At 70.5% G+C, this 19009-nt stretch overlaps 1 protein-coding gene across 1 annotated transcript in view; it reads left to right on the top strand.

Annotated features, from left to right (window-relative positions):
- Positions 1-944: 944 nt before the first annotated feature.
- INPP5A (inositol polyphosphate-5-phosphatase A) overlaps positions 945-19009 on the top strand; it is a 48289-nt gene continuing 30224 nt past the window's right edge. The window contains exons 1-4 of the mRNA XM_037495883.2: positions 945-1019; positions 13644-13685; positions 17998-18098; positions 18764-18851. Of these exons, the coding sequence (XP_037351780.1) occupies positions 945-1019; positions 13644-13685; positions 17998-18098; positions 18764-18851 (306 nt within the window). The remainder of the gene's footprint in view (positions 1020-13643; positions 13686-17997; positions 18099-18763; positions 18852-19009) is intronic.

Below are 19009 nucleotides of genomic sequence, written 5' to 3'. Positions count from 1 at the left end.
TCCTCCAGGACCTCCGGCCAGCGCGGGCCTGGACGGCAGCGGAGCCCGCGGGCGGGGGTTGGGGGGCCGTTTGTATCCACCGGGCCGAACAAAACACCCCTCGAGGGGGGCCTGCCGGTGTCTCCCCGCACTGCTGGACGGTCCGCGGGGCCAGCCGGGCGCCCCGACCCCGCGGGGCAGGCGCGGCCACACCTCGGGGGTCTCGAGCATCGCCCCTTGGGCTCCTGCCTCGCTGGCGCGAAGCCCGCCCGCGCCCCCCGCGCCCCCAGCACAGGCCCCGGCCCGCGCCCCGCCCGCGCCCCCCGCGCCCCCCGCGCCCCGGCTCGCTGCCAACCCGCCGCCCCTCGCCCCGCCCGAGTGGGAAGAGCACGGCCGGGCGCGGACCCGGACCCCGACCGCGCGCGGGGCCGCCGGGGGTGCCAGGCCCGGGGCCGTCGGAGCCGCGGGGCGGCGCGCGGCCCCTTTAAGAGTCGCCCCCGCGCGGGCCGTGTCGTCACAGTGCGGGGGGCGGAGCGGGGACGCGGCGGCGCGGGGCGGGGCGCTCAGCGGGGGGCGCTGACGGACGGGAGGCGTCGGCCGCGCCCCGCCCCGCCCCGGCCCTCGGCCCCGCCCCGGCCCTCCCGAGGCCCCGCCCCGGCCCCGCGCGCTCTCCCGCCCGGCCCGGCCCGCGCGCCCCGCCCCCGCCCCCGCCCCCGCCCCCGGCCCCGCCCCCGGCCCCGCCCCCGGCCGGGCGGGGCGGCCGCGGCGCTGCGGGAACTTTCCGGCGGGTAATGGCTGCGCGCGGGCCGCGGTGAGCGCGGGCGGCGGCGGCGCGGGGCCGCGGAGGGCGAGAGCGAGCGACGACGACGAGCGCGCGGCCGGACCCGCCCGGCCCGGCCCGACCCGCCCGCCCGCGATGCGCCCCGGGGCCGCCCCCCGGCGCGGCTGACGCGGCCGACCGCGCCATGGCGGGGAAGGCGGCCGCCCCGGGCGCCGCGGTGCTGCTGGTCACGGCCAACGTGGGCTCGCTCTTCGACGACGTAAGTGCGCGCCCGGCCCGCCCGGCCCGCCCGGCCCGGCCCGCCCGGCCCGCCCGGCCCGCCGGGACCCGCCCGGCCCGCCCGCCCGCCCGCCCCCCGCGGGACCTCGGCCGGGCAGCGGCAGCCGCGGCCTCGCCCTCCAGGCCCGGCCCGGCCCGGCCCGGCGCGGCCGGCGGAGCGGGCGGCGGCACCTCGGCGCCCGCGGGCCGGGCTGACCTACTTTGGGGTTTCGGCCGTGGCGCCCCCGCCGCCGCGGGGCTCGGACGGCCAGCCCGACCCGCCCAGAGCGGGGTGCCCGGGCGCCCCCTCCCCGGCGCCCCGTGCCGCCCACAGGCCGGGCGCCCCGCGGGCCCGGCCCCCCAGGCGGGGTGTCCGAGGGCCGTGCCCCGGGCCAGGCCCGGCCGCCCTGGAAGGTGAGTGCCCCTGCCCCCAGCTGCCCCCGGCGCGGGCCGCCCGGCCGTGGGGGCTCCCGGCCGGCCAGGCCCTCCCAGCCCCCCGCATCGCCACCCGCAGACCCGCCGCTGGCCCCAAGCCTCAGGCCGTCAGGTCAGAAGACTGGCGGGGCGGCACCTGGGCAGGAGACCCCGCTGCGGCGGCCTGGCCCCGGGCTCCGGCCCGGGCATCTCCCCTGCACGCTGGAGGGTCCACGCGCCCCAGCGATTCCTTGAGCCCCCCGGGGTTTTGCACGGAGTTTACCTCTGAAGGGATGTTTGTTTGGGGAAGGCGCAGGGGTGGAGGTGGCCTGAGTGCTGGTGGCCTCTGGCTCTGGCCAGCAGGTGGGCTGGGGTGGTGGGCAGGGCCAGGAGAGGTCCCACTCTTGCTCCGGGGCCTGCCCTCTGCGCTGAGACTTGTGGGGTGGAGCCTGGGGAGGCCAGCGCTGGGGGAAGGACCCTCAGGCCGGGGCTCACGGCAGGTGGTGAGAGTCCATGAGAGTCCGACAGCCCCAGCCTCGCTCGCACCGGCCGCTGACCACACGCCACGGCAGCTCTTTCCTCCTCGGTCGTCACCGGAGCCCGTGTGTGCTGGCCAGGCCTCGGCTCTTCCACGGGTCCCGTGGGTGGAGCGGGGCACCGAGTCCCACAGCCCGTGGGGCCGTCCCCTCCGCACACAGATCTGGGTGACCGAGTGATCGCTGCTGCCGGCCCCAGGGTGTCCCGGGTCCTCTGAACTGGCTGGGCCGCAGGTCAGCTCTCCACACATCTGCCGCACCTAAAGTTCACAGAGGCCCTTGGGTGCAGGTGGGGGTCAGGCCCTCACTGCCTGCAAGACTCTGCTGCAGGCGAGTCCCTGAGGGCCCGCAGCCTCCTCCTCCGGAGCGTCCCCTGCTCCCCCGCCGCAGGAGCGGGTGTGGGTCACCAGGCACCCCTGACACCTGCCAAGGACCTCTGGCCAGGCCTGGTGGAGCCCCAACCCCCTGTGGCCCCCGCCCACCACCCCTCCCCCTTGGAGCGCCCAGCTTGGTGCTTGGCTCTGTCAGTTGGCGTGACCCGGGGCCCGAGCCGCGCTGCTCCGAGTGCCGACTGCCCAGGCCGGCCCTTTGTGCGGCGCCCGGCCACAGGTCTGGTGGGCCTGAGCGGAGGGTGGCCCCACAAGCCGTTAGTGAGTCCCAGGGGAGTGGCCACCCCTGGGATCTGCCTGCGGCCCTCCCTGTGGACAGCACCAGCAGCCTCACCTCTCACCACCCGGGCTGAGCCCTCCCGGGGGGCCAGCGACCCTGTGGATAGGGCCCCGGCCCGCAGCCCTCCCCATGCCTGCGGCCACTGGGGCCCGTCTGCAGGCGCTTCTGCGGGCTTTCATGGGGCGAGCACCGCCAGGGTTTCGTGTCTCACGGGACCCACCTTTTAGCCCCCAAGGAAGCCTGCTGAGGGGCCGCCCGGAGGCACAAGCCTGCAGGGGAGCCCTGCAGAGACCGTAGGCCTGAGCTGCCTGTGGGGGGGGGCGCGGCAGCTCTCGGGGGCCTCAGTGCCTCTTCCCTCTGGCGCCGCTGCCCTTGGCCTGTGCGGGGCCTTAGCTGGGACTCTGGGAAGCTCACGGGGCCCCTCTGTGGGAACAGGGACTGGCGATGAGGTGGCCAGGCGGCCCCCCGCCCGCCCCAGTGGTGGTCCCTGTGCTCAGCCTGACCCGCGGGCAGATGCTGACCCCTGCACCCCAGCAGCCCTGGCCTCGGGCAGATGCGCCCTGCACGGTCCGGACAGCAGGTCTAGCCTCGCCCGCGGGGAGGGCCGACGGCTCGTTGCTCCGGCAGAGGCCTTGGCTTCATCAGGTGACCAGAAACGTGGGCCTTGGGGTGATGTGGAGGCCTACCTGGCTCCCCGCAGCACCCCCACCCCGCTCCCCTCGCCTCGGAGCCCCGTGGCCTCGTCCTGTGGCTGTGGCTTCTGCCCAGCGGTCCCGGGGCCAGTCTCCACGTGGGCCCGGTGTCCAGGCCTCCTTTCCTCGCCGGTATAGCTGGGGTTGCTGGGGCCAGCAGGGTTCCCCTCGGCTCCTCGAGGCCGTGGGTGTCGCCACCTTCCGCCACACAGGTCTTGTGCCCTCCTGCTGAGGCTCTGCGGGGCACAGCCTCTGCCTGGTCTGGCGAGGCCCAGCTGAGGGGCACGCGGGCTACCAGGCCACCAGCCCCCGTCCTCAGGCCTCCTGTCAATAGGCCCCCCCCCGTCCTCAGACCCCCCCGTCCTGCTGGGGCCCCCCGCCCGCAGGTGTGGCTCAGGGGGTGTCTCTGGGACTTCGGCCCCCGCCCCAGTGCCAGCCCCTCTCGCGCCCCCGGCCCTCAGGCCACGGAGGGTGGTTCAGGCCCAGCCACCCCTGCAGCACCTTGGGAGCCAGAGCGCAGGCCACACCCGGCCCACAGCCGATCCCACCACCGCCGACGCCCAGGCTGGCCAGCCCTGGGCGGTCAGGAGCCATCGGGGGGCGTGCGTGTGGCACCTGTGGGGACAGGCTGCCTCATCCTCCACCACTGGTCGGTTTTTTGGGTCTGTGGCAACTTCCTGCCTTGCCTTGAAGCCGGTCTTGGCCCCCAGCACAGGGGAGACGGCGGCCCCCCGTGTGGGCACTGCGTGCACGGCTCCCTGGCAGGGCGGGCCAGCCGGGAGGCCAGCAGTGCCCTGTGGCTGACACAGTGTCCCCGGGGCCGGGTGCTCCTGCACCTGGGGCTCTGTCCCCCAGAGGCTGCCAGGCCTGGGCGCTGATGGGGCGTCTCAGGGGCGCCCCCTGCAGGCACCAGGGCCAGGCCCAGCCTCAGGGAGCCAAGGGCTAGGGAACGTCCATGGGGGACTGTGGCCAGAGCACCCCTAGAGCCTCCACTGGGTCCCGATGGCCCCTCCCATGCTGCCCCCACCTGCTTTCCCGGGGCTGCCAGGAGCTGGGGGAGAGGACCAGGCTGGTGGCCCCTGGAGGGGGGACAGAGGGGGCGGCCAGGAGGGGTCCTCTGCTCGGGGCAGGGGCCTGGCCCAGTCAGCCTGGCCAGGGCTCGCACTCTGGTTCCCCGTGCCCTGGCTACCAGGTCGGAATGGACACCCCGAGGGCCCTAACATGGACTGTGGACGACCTCCTGGGGGCCTGGGGCGGCGGAGCCTGGCAGGGCTGTGTGGGTGGCAACTGTAGGAAACGGGCCTGGGGGTGAGGCCGGTGGCCCGCCTCTGCGGCCAGTGGAAAGGAGCCGAGGTGTGGGCCTCGGGCGCCCGGACACAGGCCTTGCGTGTGGACACCCACCCCGGCCCGCCCCCGCCTGTCGTAAGGGCTGATAAGGGCCGGGTCCGGAAGAAGCAGAAGGGGCTCGGCGGGCGGGGGTGGGGCCGCAGGGCTGCTGGGGGCGGGGTGTGCTCGGGGCCCCAGAGTGACCCGAAACACCCAGGCCAGGGGAACCCGTGCCCATCCCTGCTCACGGCTGGGAGGGAGCGCGGCCGCCCGCCCTGGGGAGCGGCGTCAGGCCCAAGAGGAGGCCTGAGGGCCCCCACAACCCCCTGCCCTGCCCAGTCCTGGGCCTGGTGCAGCCTGGGGGGGGGTGGACACTTCCTGCTGGCCTCCAGCCGGCCCTGTGCATGGACACCGCTGCCTCGGCCCCTGAGCTGGGCCGCGGCCTCCCATCACCTGCAGGTGCACCCAGACACTTCCGTGTGTGTGCCCCATGTGTGTGCCCCGCATCTGCGTGCACGTCCCCCCACCAGTCGTGTCCCTGTCGGGCGGGCGGCACGTGGCCTCCTCGTCCTCGGTTTGCGTTTCCCGCTGGCCTGGGTGAGCCGACTGCGGCTGAGTCCTCGGGCTTTGCTCACGCGTGTGCAAGGGTCTGTGCCGGGACCCCGCGTGCCTCTCCTCAGTCCTCGTCTTGCCGCCCTCCGTGTCGTCCGTCCCCCACGCGCCACAGCCACTCGGACGGGCAGCGCTGGCTCCGCCGCGGCATCCCTGGCACGGCGTCCGTCTGCCTGCCGCGGTGGGAGTGACCTGGCCCGGACTGCGCGGCGACCGGGTGCCCGGCGCGTCCTGAGCGGCGCGGCTGAGCAGGGGTCGTGGGGCACCCTCGGCGTGCAGCGGCGGTGCTGAGGCAGGGTCGTGAGGGCCGCAGGGGCTTGGGCGGGTGGGACCCCATTCCTGCTAGACGCCAAGGGCAGTGGGATGGGCCTCCTGCCCCGCCCGGCACTGCCCATTGTCCCCAGGCACTGAAGGGGCAGCTGGCCGCTTGCGGTCTTGGCCTGCCGGTAGCCCCTGGGGCCTGTGCTGCCCGTGGTGACAGCTGAGGCGGGGCGGGGGTGGGGGGGCAGCTGCCTGGAATCGCGGCCACCAAGGCCTTGCAGCTGGGGCCCCGGCACACATGGCGAAGGGCCTGGGGGCTGACCCCTGGCGGACTAGACAGCATGGGGACCAGCTTTCACCCCGGGCGTGGGGCCGCCTGTCCAGGAACGCCCCGCCCTGCCCTGGGGACCTCGGTCCGGGTGCCCGGCGGCCTCAATCTGTGCTCCTGACTGCAGCAGCCACCGAGGACGGCAAGCCACGGGCGTCTGCGTGTCCACTGTGGACACACGGTCCCCGGCCCGTCTCTAAGCTACACAGACTTGGCTCTTTCTCCGCGTCCCCAGGCTGGAGCGTCTTCCTGACGTGTGATCACCGGCTGCTAATGAGCGCAGGCCGCTCCCTGCAGCCAGCCGTCCTTTCCCGGTCGCTTGTGCCTGAGAACCCACCACGGCCCGGCCCGGGGTCACGGGCCTGCGCCCCATGGCTCAGCCCCCCACCGCGCAGCCCCCTGCCGTGGCCCTGCTCCTCGACCCTTGCATCGCTGGGGGAGCTCCCCTCTTCCTCAGGGCACTGCAGGCCGCTCTCGGCTCCCCCACTTCCACAGGCTCCCGGGGGTGACTTCTCAGCTTCTGCAGCGGCGGCCGGGGTGTGGGGGGCGGCCCACCCTGCGCCCCTGCTCCCTTGTCCTGGGGCCCGGCTCTACCCCCAGGTGGGGCCAGCGCTCCTCGGAGCTGGGGTGGGCGTGGCCCTGACCCTGTGCGCCTGCTGCCCACCCACCCGACTCCAACTCGGGGCGCGCCGCCCCCCCAGCCTGGCTCGGGTCCCTCACATATGGGTCTTCTTGGGGCAGCCTCGCTGTCGTCGTCTGCTCTGCCGCTGCCCGCAGAGCCACACATGGCCCTTCTGGACAGTCGTGCCCACCAGGCCTGCCAAGGACACCCCACTGCCCCTGCTGGGTTCCCCTCCGCTGCCCCCCTCCCCCCGCAGACCAGCCTGCACCACGGGGGAGTGGCCACCGCTACCAGGAAGTACCCTTGACCCCTCCCCACTAGGCCCCCGCCCGAAGGCCACCCGGCTCCTGTTGGCCTGGTGGGCTGTGGGCATGGGCCCCCCATTAGCAGGCGGAAGGAGGGGTATCCCGGGCCCCAAACCTGCCCGCTGCAAGTGGGTCCTGCATCCCCACATCAAGAGAATACGCTGCGGCGGCCAGTGCGGCCTCTGGGGGACGGGGAGGGTCTCCCCGCATAGAGCCTCAAACTGGGCCACTGGGCCCGCGGCCACCCTCGCGTTTCTGGGCGCCGACTCCCGTGCTTTTATCTATTGCAAGAATTCCTGGGCGCCCACGAGAAAACAGGGACGCGGTGACCATACGGGGGGCACTGGGAAGGGCCTGGCCCTTGGCTGTGTGGGCAGCAGGTGCCCTCGCCACAGGCTTGCGTCTGGTGCTCCACCGCCTGGCAGCACTCAGGGCCCCTCCAGCGGCGTGCAGAACCGAGATGCCCCCCAGACCCTCCTCTCTGAGGGCCGGGACCCCCGGTGGGGACAGCAAGTCACGCACGGGGCCCCGCCTGGCCTGGTGCCAGCGACGCTCGAGCAAGGCTGTCCACTGTGGTGCGGCCTTCCCAGGAGCACGGGCTCTGGACGGCCCAGAGCTCAGGCCGGGTCCTGCAGCTGCGCACCCGCGGGGGTGCCTGCCACCCGCCCGCTGCCCCGAGTTGGGCTGGACATAGCAGAATTAGTCACCGGAGCTGGCTGACCATGTCCACGATCGTCTGGCGGCCGCTCCCTGCCCCAGGCCGCCTGAGCATACGGCCGGCCTGAGCTGAGACGCGCGGCCCCCGTGGTCCTGTGCGGCCGTGTGACGCCCGCGGGGTCCAGTCTGGCTGCGCCTCTTCGGAGCGCCCTGCGCTGCGCCCCCTCCCGTCTCGCCCCGCGCCCACGCTGGCCTCTGCCGCCTTCTCTGCCTTCCGCGCAGCCTCCGGGGCTCTCCAGCCCCCAGGCCTGGGCTGTGGTGAGAGCGCCCACCGCACCTCCTCCCTGGCTCGCCGGCGACCCCTGAGCTGCCTGGGTGGTCCCAGCTCTGACCGGGGCTGAAGGGGGGGTGTGAGGCGCCTGCTCCCCTGTGGTGGGAGGGGTGGGCCTGACGTGGGGGGCCGGGGCTCAGGGCTGCCTCTGCAGGGCCAGCACAGTGGGGCCCCCCACTAAGGCCCGGCATCCCCCGCAGCCGCCCCTCTGTCCCCATTGGGGAGGCCAGGTGACCCGTGGCGACGTGGCCTGGGGGGCAGCTCTGGGTGACCCCGGCGGAGGAGGGAGAAGCTGGAAGGGTCTGTGTTTGTGCTAAGGGCTATTTTTAAACTGAAGCTATTTTGGACTTGAGGTTTTATTTTTAAAAGAATCTCCCTCACTCAGAATCTGTGTTTGCTCGTTTTTGGGGGGGGGGGGGTGCTGCTTTAGGGCCCTCGGCGTCCCCACAGCTGCCTGGGGCCGAGGCCACCCGTGCGAGCAGGGCCAGAGCCATCGCCAGCTTTGGGTCTGCGGCAAACCCCCAGCATCCCATCGGGACCCTTCGGCCCGAAGCTGCAGGTGTCTTGTCGCCAGCCCCCACCTGCCCCCCGGCCCACAGCTGCGCCCTTAGCTCCCAGGAAGGCTGCGTCTGGGGCCTCGCTGGCTCAGTGATCTCTTTGATGTAGCGTCTACATCCAGGGAAGGGCACGCGTGTGAACATGCGCTGGCTGAGTTTTGCTAACCTGAACCGTCATCAAACAAAGAGCACGGCCCTCACCCCAGGACCCCAAAGCTCCACCGGGCTCCTGGTCCTGTGCCCTGGCTCTGGGGGAGGGGCAGGCGGTGCGGGCCGCCTCTCGCGTGGCTGTGCATTGGGCGGGATCTGCGCTGGGCCTCTGGGGAGCGGCTGTGCCAGCCTCTCCTCTCCAGGGTCCCTCCATGGGCCTGCGTGGTCACCCCTCTGCGTGGCCGGCAGGGCTCAGCCTGCGTGCGTCCCGGTGGCCCTGTCGCTGGTGCGTCGCCATGGAGACGTGCCGTCTGGGCCCCTGGGGTTCACTGACCGGCCACGGCCTGGGCGGGGCTCCTTGGGGGCGTCTCGGGCCTGGCCTCAGCCCCACTGCTCTGCAGGACTGGCCAGCAGGAAGGAGGGGCCTGGCCCCAGTGGCCTCTTCCCGCCCTGCAGTCCAGCTTCCTCTCGTACTATTTATAGGCGGGTGTGAGCGCCGCCGACGGGGCTTCCTTTCTCACGAGGGGAAAGGGCCTTCCGCGGGGTGGGGTGCGGCCAGGCATCCGCACCCCTGGGAGCAGCGGTGTCCTGGGGCTGTGTCCTCAGCGGACTGTTTACCTGGGCATAGGTGGCTGGGCCAGCGGTCAGCCAGGCCCCCACTCTGTGGGGCCCACCTGCCCCCTCCTGTCCCTTAGGCAGGTCAGGTCAGAGCGCGGGGCCTGCATCCCCACCCCGACACCACAGGGGTGCAGGAGGCCTGGGTGACCCTCTCTGTGTGGTGCCACCAGCCCCCTTGCTGGACCTGCCCTGTGCTCCCCACCCTGCTCCGCCACCTCCTGTCCCTGCCGCGGCTCTCAGCTGGCCATCAGGGGCCTCAGAAAGGCCCCTCCCAGGGGTCTCTCCGCTGCTGGCTGCCCGCCTGGAGTCCACAGTGGACTTGGGCACCCACCGTGACCCCGCTGGCTGCAGGGGGCAGGTGACAAGGCCGCTGGCCTCGGCCCCTGCTCCTCCAGCGGCCCTGCCGGGGGATGGGGTTCAGGCGCCCTGGCCATGCAGGCACACGGCACAGGGACTCGCCCCAGAGGCCTGCACCCAGGCTGGCCCCATGGGTGTGGGGGAAGCCGAGTGGGGGTGGGCGCCGTGCCCAGGAGTGAACGCCACGCCTCTCATGGGGACGGGGCGGGTCCCCGAGGGGTGTCACCTCCGGTTTCCCTCTGAGTTGGGGGGTCTTCCCTCGCTTGGCGGCAACGGGGCATCAGGGCTGGCTCAGGGTGCACGGCAGGCTGTGAGGGGCCCCCAGAGCCCCCATCCCCGTCCCCTTCCTGTGTCCCCTGCTGTCCAGCCGTCCTCCGCTGCTGCCCGGCGCCCAGTGCAGTGGGAGTGCCATGGGCGCGGGCTGTGGGGGCGGCAAACTGGGATGCGGGCGGGGGCCCCAGCTGCGTCTGGAGGGCGGGGTGCAAGCCTGCAGGCAGGCTCGGCCCAGCGCCGGGCCTCGGGGGCCCAGGCAGACGGGTCTCTGGCTCCCCCGGCCGAGTCTGCAGCCCGGGGCAGCCCCGCTGCTCCCCTTCTTCCCCGAGCTCGCTGCCGGGCAAGGAGCGGCTTCGTCCCTCGGCTTGTGCGACACCCGCCGCGGGGGCTGGGGTGCCAGACTCAGACGTGTGGGAAACAGGCAGACCTCGAGGCGCCGGCCACTCAGAGGGACCCAAGGACCCCACACGCCGAGCTCACCGCCTGAACCCCCACACGTGTTCTGGGACATTCGGTGTTTTTGCTGTTGAACAAGAGGTAATAAAAGTAAGAGAAGCATTTAACTCGAAAAGCGAACGCAGAGCCGTGCCGTAGGGACGAGAAGGGAGGAAATCCAGAAGAACTGAGTTGCAGAAGTGCTGCGAGTTGCGTGAACACTAGCAAACGAGTGCTTGAGGGCGCTGCTTATTTGAGAGCGGGCTGGAGGCAGAGGCTGGAGGCGGAGGCTGGAGGCGGAGGCTCGGGCAGCCCTAGGACAGGACGGGAAGCGCCCCCTTGGCCGCCTGCCGGGCTTTAGATCCGGTCTTCCCGGGGACAGCGCCGCAGGGGAAAGCTGAACGGGGCGAAATGCGTGCAGCTGTTTCTTCCTGTGGCACACCCACTCACAGTCCCGAGGGCAGATTCGTCTTCTGTGCCGTGGAACAAATCAGCAGAAACTTCGTGGCTCACAAGAGCCCTCATGCACCCGCTCCGCTCTCGGGGGCAGGGGCCCCAGCACGTGTTCTCATCCGGGACCTGCCTGGGGAGGGTCTGTCGGCTGCTTCTGGTGCCTGTGGCCAGAATCCTCTCCTGTGGCTGTGGGACTTGGGGCCAGTGGGGGAGAGGCCTCTGACCTTTAGATCTTTCAATGGCTCACCTGATACCTGGTAAGGTCAGACGTGCCCAGGATAACGCACCTTTTGTTTGTAAGATGAACTAAGTTTGGGATTTAATAATATCTGCAGCATCCCTTCACCGTTGCCCACGGTGGCATCCAGTGCTGGGAGGGGTGTCTCCCCACGGTCTCCAGTCTCCCGCACTGGGGGGCTTCCCTGATGTGCTCAACGGGGCCGGAGGCTGGACGGCGCCTCCTGCAGCGCGGACCTCTCGAGTCCTGCGCTTGAGAACTTTCTCGCTGCGGGCGTGGATCGTGTGGAAGAACTCCGCTCTGCGCGCCGTAGGCCTTTGTGGGTTCTCTTCTCGTTACACCTCTTCACGGCAGTCCAGAATTTTGACCTGTGACGTTTTCCCCCTCTCTGAAGAACTTTCTGAACCATCACCTTCAAGGCAGGTCAGCCAGCAGTGGGTTTCCTCCGTTTGTCTGAGGAAGAACTTTTTCCTCCTCCAAGTTGGAAAAATGAGGGTGCTGGATACAAAAGTCTAGGTTGGTGATTTTTGCCTTCACTGCTGGAAACGTCCCACTCCATTTTATCCTCTCACTTGTGTGGTTTGGTCTTTGTTTTGATACAGATTAGCTGTGCTCTTTCTTCCCACTTGTAACATTTTCTTCTTCCCTCTGGTTTTCAGCAGTTCACTAGGCATCGCACGCCCAGGAGTATGTTTTGAGGTATTTACCCTACTTGGCTTCTGGAAGCTTTTGGATCTTTGGTTTGGTGTATGTCGTTTATCTCAAAAACTCTGCCATTCCCTGAGTTTTCTACCCGCTCTCTTCCTTGGTGGGCGTTCCCATGGTGTGTGGCTTATATACATCTTTTGAGATTGTCCCAGAGCTCTGTGATTTTTTTCTCCCCCTTTCAGTCTTGGACGCTTCTGCTGACGTGACTCCAGCTCACTTAGTGTCCTTGCTGTTCCGTAGCTTGTGAGCCTCCAAAGGCTTCTTCGCTTCCTTACAGAGATTTGATTTCTGGGGCCACCTCTAGATTCTTTCTTAGAGTTCCCGTCACTCTGCGTCTGTCACCACCTATCCCCGCATGCTGTCCACTTTTTCATGAGAGCCCTTGACATACTACTCGGTCACCTTAGATTCCCTTTCTGGTCATCCGATGCCCCTGTGTGGCACCAGGATGCACTTCCTTGCCCTTGTGGTGCTTTTGCTCGTTGAAAGCTGCAGTATTGGTGACAGGCACCGAGGTCTAGCCCTCCGACGAGGTATGGTGGGGTCCTCTTCTGAGGTGCGAGGAGAGTCCGTGTCCTCCCCTCCTTCAGCAGGACAGGGAGTGCCCCCCGTCGTCAGTAAATCTGCCTGTTGGTGGGCCTGTGCCCCAGGGTGGTGGCCTGCCCTGCATCTCTTACCCCAACCCCAGCCCCTAGGTGAGACCAGTTGGGGAAACGGTGGCCTAGAGGGATTGGCTCCGGTAAAGTCTTCCCTCTTGCAGAGTAGGCTTCTGTTCTGGAGAATTCTCTATGGTACTCCCCGGGGGAGGGGGGCAGGCAGCCAAGAGGGGCTCTTTCTCTGATTTCACCGTGAGTGCCGCTGGGATCCCTGGAAGTGGAACCTGTGTATGTACAGTTCCTTAACACCGTGACCCCCAGGAGTCCACTGTCTCATGCAGGTCTACACCAGCTTCTAGGGATTCGTCAGAGTGGCCATGCCACCCCTGCTGGGCCTCTCGGGCACTGGCTGTCCAGCTTTCATGGAGTGGCTGCAGCCATTCAGTTCTCAAATGGGTCCAGGATGGCTATGTAAGCCCAGAAGAGCCCCTGAGGGTTCTTTGCTGTTGGGGGCTGCAGTGGGGAGTCCCCACCAACGTTTGGAAAACGGCGCACGACCCCTCAACCTCCCAGCCAACGTCTTGACCTCCCAGCTGTGCAGCGACATCCCAGCTATGGGACTGGTGCTCTTAGTCATGAGTCTGTGGGTTTTCGCTGCCATGTCCTTGGATTTTGGGCATTTGTCTCCCACACCATGAGGGACAGTGGTGTTCTTGCTCCCTGTGAACGTGTCTCCATCACGTGGGGATTGGAGCGGTTCGGGGCGGAGCTGCACGTTAGCACAGTCAGTGCCTGTGGGTGACCGTTTCATTCATTAAAAGTGCGTGTAACAGGCAGCTCCTTGGTCACATGGGTGTGGGGGGCGTGTGGGGGGTTGTGGGGTATGAGTTGGGCCCTGGGCTGTGGCCTGTGTCCCCCAGCCTGAGCAGGGACTGTGTGGGTTGCTGTGGGGCGGGCGCCAGAGCAGGGGCGCCCTGCGGGCTTTGACGGGATGAGGGTCCAGGCCTGGGACGGGAAGTGGGGCGCTAGTGAACCGTGGTGTGGAGCGCGGGTGTGCGGAGCGTGTGCAGCCCAGTGCGAGGTGGTGCTGGCAGGGTCCCAGCATGGGGGACAGGCCAGCCAGGTGTGGCCTCAGAGGGCAGCCTCCCAGGCTGGGTCTGGTAGCAGCCGCCTCTGGAGCCTGAGGCTGTCCCTGGGCCCAGGGTCCCTCTTAGGGAGGCCCAGGCGACGGTGGTGGTCTCGGGGCACCCCCAGAGGTGCAGGCTGGCCGCTGTGGGCCCAACCCCAGGCGCTCTCCATGGACGTCCCTCCAGCAGGTCTCGTGAAGGGGGTGCTCCGGCTGTGGTTGGCACCCCATGCAGTGTGGGGCGTCCTTGATGGGTCCGGCTGGGGGTGGGCGTAGGCTGCGGTGGGCATCCCTGCGTCTTCTCCCCATACCCCCCCCCCCCCGTCCCCGGCCAGTCTGACGCTCTCTCCTTTCTCCACAGCCCGACAACCTGCAGAAGAACTGGCTGCGGGAGTTCTACCAGGTGAGCCAGCGGGCAGCAGGGGGGTGCCCTTTGGGTGCTGGAAGGCCACTCAGGGGGACACATGCCTCACACCTGGTGGGCGTCCCCTCCACCTGCGCCCCAACCCCACATCCTCCCCGTGACCCCCTGCTTCTTCCCTGTGCCCCGCATCCTCCTGTCCCCCACGTCCTCCTGTCCCCTGGCCCCACCTCACTGCCTGCTGCCCCCACCTGCCTCACCTGTGTCCTGTCCCCACACCCTCGCCCCTCTGCCCCGTCTCCCCATCTTCTGCTCTCTGCTGTGTGAATAAGAGGCAGCAGAGTGGGATCCCCTCGGGGCTGAGCACAGGCAGGCAGTGCTCCTCACTGTGAGGGCTGTGGTGGCCAGTGTGGGGCATTGCTGTTGGGTGTTGGGGGCCTGCAGTCATCCAGGAGGCCGGTGGGGTTGCAGGGGTGCGGAGCTCTGCCAGTGGCCCTTGGGCTCCCTCTGGGAAACGTTTTCCCTCCCAGTGGCACCGGCGCATTCCCAGAGGGCAGTTTGCGAAGAAAAGGGGGCGCCGCCCCAGAGGGACGGGGTGGGGAGGGTGGCCGGGGAGCCACCTGCTTTCTTCAGTGTGGTTTTCTTTCCTTGCTGAGTTCTTCCCTCCTTGATTTTGGCTCCTCTGATGAACCTGCTGGTCTGGGCTGGTTCTGAAGGCCGTAGACGCAGCCTGGCGGAGGGTGGTCGCGCTCCAGGACTCGGCCTGGGCAGGCCCTCGGGCGGCCAGGAGGGTGGAGGCAGCGGAGAGCTGGGCTGGGGCAGCCAGGCCCGGCGGCCTCCAGATGTGGCCAGTCCCTGCAGCAGAGGGGCCCAGGAAGCCAGGCGCTGGCCTGGGGGGGCGGTCCCCAGGAGCGGGTCCTGGCGTCTTTCCTTGTGACCCCGAGGCTGCGGCCGCCCATGGCTCTGCGGTCAGCAAGGAGACAGGGCAGCTGGGGTCCAGCTTGATCCTGCCCCCACCGTGCTCAGAGGGAGGGGCTTTTCAAGCGAAAGCCCACCCGTCCGTGCCGGGCTCAGCACCGAAGCAAAGGGTCGGTGAGAGTTAGAAACAGCCCCGCTGTCCGCGCCTCCTCCGGCTGCCAGACCCTGCGGGCGCCTGCGCTGGCTGCACTGTGGCCCCTGGGCATAGCCTGGCCGGCAGCCGCGCTGGGTGTGGACAGCCTGCACGTGGATCAGCCGGCCCGCTGCTGCCGGGAGGCCGTGCGCTGCGGCGGCCAGCGTGCTGGGCAGCGAGAGCTGAGCCTACGGCCCTCAGAGCCTGGGGCTGGGCTTCCAGGCCCCACCCAGCCTGTCGTCCGGCGGCTCCCTCCGGGCCAGCGGCTGGCCGGGGCGTGTCCAGAGCCCGCGGGGTGAGCGGCGGCCATCCCCCTCCCCAGGATCCCTCGTGGCCTGGCCTTATCTCGGCCGCCAGGCTCGCGGCTGTGTGGCTGCCTCCTTTTTAGGTCACTGGGCTGCATGAAGCGCCCGGCTGTTGCTATTTTTGAGGCTGACTTGGCTGCGCTCCGCGGCGGCTGCTTCCTGGGGGCCGGGGCCTCCGTGGCCACCTGCAGGCCGGGCGCTCCGCGGGCGTGGACTTCTGCCCTTCTGCCGGCCTTTCCAATTCATTCTTTTCCCACACGTGCCCCCGGGCTTCGGCCCGCGCCGTGGCCCGCGCCTGCGTCCCGCCGAGTCGGAACCGGCCTCGCTTTTGGTGGGCGGTGGAGCCCCGGCAGCGCCCAGGAGGGCCCCGCTGCGCCCCCGGGGTGTGTCCAGGGGGCGCGGCCAGCTTCGGGGCCGGGCCTCTGCCCGTGGGCCGCGTCCTCCGGGGCGCTGAGGTCCCGCCGGCGCCTGAGGCGCGGGGCTCCGGCCCTCGCGGTGGGGCGCAGTGGGGACTCCCCAAGGCGGGGGGCTGGCCCTGCCCCTCGCCACGGCCGGGGCGGCGCCCTGGGGTCCAGGGCCTCGGCGGGGAGGGCAGCTGGGCGCTGCCCACGGGGTGCTGTGGGCGTGTCGGCCCCCGGCCCCCCCCCCCCCGCAGCGCCCCGCGGCCGGAGGCTCCTTCCCGAGGGGCTGCCCAGCCCCTCCCGCGGCCCCCTGCCCGCGGCGGGTGTTGCGGGGCGTCACCGTGGGGTGTTCCTTTGCGGCCACGGCCGCAGTGGCCTCGCGCCCCCGCCGCCCCCCGCGCCCCGCGCCTCCGGCCCGCGCGCCCCGCGCGCCCTCTGCTGGCGGCCGCCGCGCGGTGCAGGCCCCGGCCGGGCGCGGCGGGCTCGAGGCGAGGGGGCCCCGCTGGGGGGGGGCGGGGGGGAGATGGGGAGGGCTGGGGAGGGGGCCGAAGCGGGGGAGACGCTGGGGCCGGGAGAGGGGGCGAGGCCTCCGGGCGTCAGCCATGAAGGTGCCCCGGCTGCCCGCGGTCGCCCTCGGCCGTCCGCACAGCGCCCCGAAGCTGGCCGCGCCCCCTCCTCTCCAGGCCCCCGCGCCCCGCCGCCCACCTGGCCTGGACGCCGCGGGGCGCCCCGCGCCGGCCCCTCTCCCCGCACCGCGGGCGCCGGGCCGGACCCCGCCTGCGGGCGTGGGGGCGCCCTCCAGTGTCGGGGGCCGTGGGGGCCCATCCTCTGCCCCGGGCCTGGCCCGTGGGGCGCCCGCCCCTCCCCCTCAGAGGCCGGCCCGGCCCGGCCCGCCCAGAGCCCAGAGCCCAGAGCCCAGGGGGTGGGCAGAGCCCTGCCCGGTGCAGGCCAGACCTTTGAGCCTGAGAGGCCCGCCCCTCCCCCTCCGGGCCCCTCCCCCTCCAGGGCCCCTCCCCCGCCCGGGCCCCTCCCCTGCCCGGGCCCCTCCCCCTCCCGGCCCCTCCCCCTCCCGGGCCCTCCCCCTCCCGGGTCCCTCCCCCGCCCTGGCCCTTCCCCCTCCCGGGTCCTTCCCCTTCCCGGGGCCCTTCCCGGCTGTCCCCTGCTGTTGGCTCCGTCCATGTCCGTCCCTGAAAGGCGGCCACGTGGCCCTGGGGCTCCCTGTGGACAGGCCTCTGGGGCCCCCACCGGGGGACCTGGCTCCCCTGTTTCTGCCCAGAGTCGCGTCTCTCACGCGCAGCTGCCCTCGGCCAGGAGGACACGCTCGGCGGGTCCAGGCCACTCCGGCCCAAGCAGGCGGTGGGGGGTGGCGGGCAGCAGGCGGGGGCTGCCCTTGCTTCCTCACCCCAGGGCCCCCCACTCTTTGGGCCCCACTTCCCCGCAATACAGCCTGGGACAGCGCTGCTCACCTGCCCCTGGGTTTGGGGTACTCCTCCAGGTTGGGGTGCCCTCCAAGATTGGGGTACTGTTTTGGTTCAGGGTGCCCTCCTGGCTCCCCAGGTGTGGGTGTGGGGGTGCCACTTCAGCTGTGGTTGCCCCTCTGCAGCCTCGGTGACTCCGTGGGGTGGCTGTTTGGATCTCTTTGTGCTCGAGGGGTTCTGTGGGGGCAGCAGCAAATGTTCAAGGAGTTTGGTGGGTTTCGGTGTTGAAGCGGGCGCCATAAGACAGCTTCAGCTCCCACAGCCGAAGCGGACCACCGGGTTGGTTTACACGAATTTGTTCATTTGTTTATGGCTTTAGGGGGGCCCCAGGGCCCCTCTGCGAATCGCCTTCCTATCGGGGAGCATTACCTGGAGCTCAGGGAGCCCAGGTTGGAGGTGGCACCTGCATTGTCTCTGGCAGCGCTCCCTGGGATGGGGCTGGGCCTGTCCCAGCCCCAGACCAGGGGGTGCCACTCTGCAGAAGTTGGGGAGCACCTCATTAGCCACCAAAGTGGAGGAGGAGGCCCGTCCACCTCCTGAGTCCGACCCCACGAGCCGGGAGCGCTGGGTGGGGGTCCAGACAGGAGGGAAGCGTTTAAGTGGCGGCGCAGCCAGTTTACGGGACCTCGGTTAACGCCCGGCCCACGGCCTCCCAGCGATGTCCCGGGGCCCCGCCTCTGCCACAGACCCAGCCTCACACCCAGCGACAGAGCGGGCCACGCACACACAGGTGCACGTGGGCACACACACAGGCACACACCCACGTGCACTCACAGGCACACACACAGGTGCATGCACACACCCAGGCACACACAGGCACACGCCCAGGCACATGCACACACTGCTCCCTCTGAGGGACGGGCGGCCCCGGCTGCGTGTCTGGTGGTGGCTGTCTCGGCCTCCTCAGGTCTCTCCAGCAGGGCTGGGCTCGAGAGTGGCAACCCCATGCTCCAGGGATGCTCTGGGGCGGGGCCCTCGCGGGTTGCGGGCGTGGGCGTGGGCGTGGACGCTCTGGAGCTGGCCCTGGGTGGCCGCACCCTGACACTGAGCTGCCCCCAGGTGGTCCACACGCACAAGCCCCACTTCGTGGCCCTGCACTGCCAGGAGTTCGGAGGGAAGAACTATGAAGCCTCCATGTCCCATGTGGACAAGTTCGTCAAGTAAGTCCTGGCTGGGCCCCCGGGTGTCTGGGCGCCAGGCCTGTGCGGGGCTCGGCCTCCAGGGAGCGTCTCCTGGGCAGACCCGGGCGGTGGGTTTTCCCAAATCATCTTCATGTCGGGACAACTGCGAGGCCAGCGCTTCCTTCACCACCTGGCGGGCCCGACCCCCTGGGTGTCTGCGCAAGGACAGCCCGTGCTGGGCCTGGGGCTCCCGGCGTCCTGGCCTGGAGGGATCCGGAGGGCCCGGCCCAGCGGGCAGGGAGGGCTGCACCTGTGGCCGATGGGAGGTCAGCGCGGAGGCCCTGCCAGGCAGGCGAGGGGAGGCGCTCAGGGACACGGTGACCGCAGGGCCGGGGTTGGGGCAGTGGTCAGCGGCCCGGCCCTCCTCCCTTTGGTCCCCGAGGCCTTGGGCACCCTCCGTGCTGTGAGGGCAGGTGCTGTGGCGCCCTGGCCAGGGACTGGCCAGCAGAGAGTGCCCCTCCACGGGGACTGGGGCTGAGGGCCAGCCAGCTGCAGACATGGGGCCTTGGATGGGCGTCTCCGCCTCCGGGTGCCCTCTGGAGAGCCAGGTCTCCTCCCCACCCCCTCTCTCCGCGGGAGCTGCACCAGCACCGAGCCCTGAGCCGCAGCCGGAGGCCTGGCTGAGCCCTGCTCTTTGCCCGCAGGGAGCTGCTGTCCAGCGAGGCCATGAAGGAGTACAGCCGGGCCCGCGTCTACCTGGACGAGAACTACCGGTCGCAGGAGCTCTTCACGGTAAGGCCTCGGCCGCCCAGCAGCAGGTGACCTTCCCTGTGGCCTAGTCACTCCAGGTCCCCCGCTGCCGAACAGCGGTGTCCTGCACCGGGGGCCTTGGAGGCCCGAGCCACGCGGGAGCCGGGGGGTGGCCCGGCCCACGGCCCGAGGAGGGGGCA

The sequence above is a fragment of the Talpa occidentalis genome, unplaced genomic scaffold, assembly GCF_014898055.3.
Source record: "Talpa occidentalis isolate TD23 unplaced genomic scaffold, MPIMG_talOcc4v2.1 talOcc4.8, whole genome shotgun sequence".
In the NCBI taxonomy this organism is placed as follows: domain Eukaryota; kingdom Metazoa; phylum Chordata; class Mammalia; order Eulipotyphla; family Talpidae; genus Talpa; species Talpa occidentalis.
The sequence above is the reverse complement of the archived record's forward strand: the minus strand, read 5'-3'. Positions and strand labels throughout refer to the sequence as shown.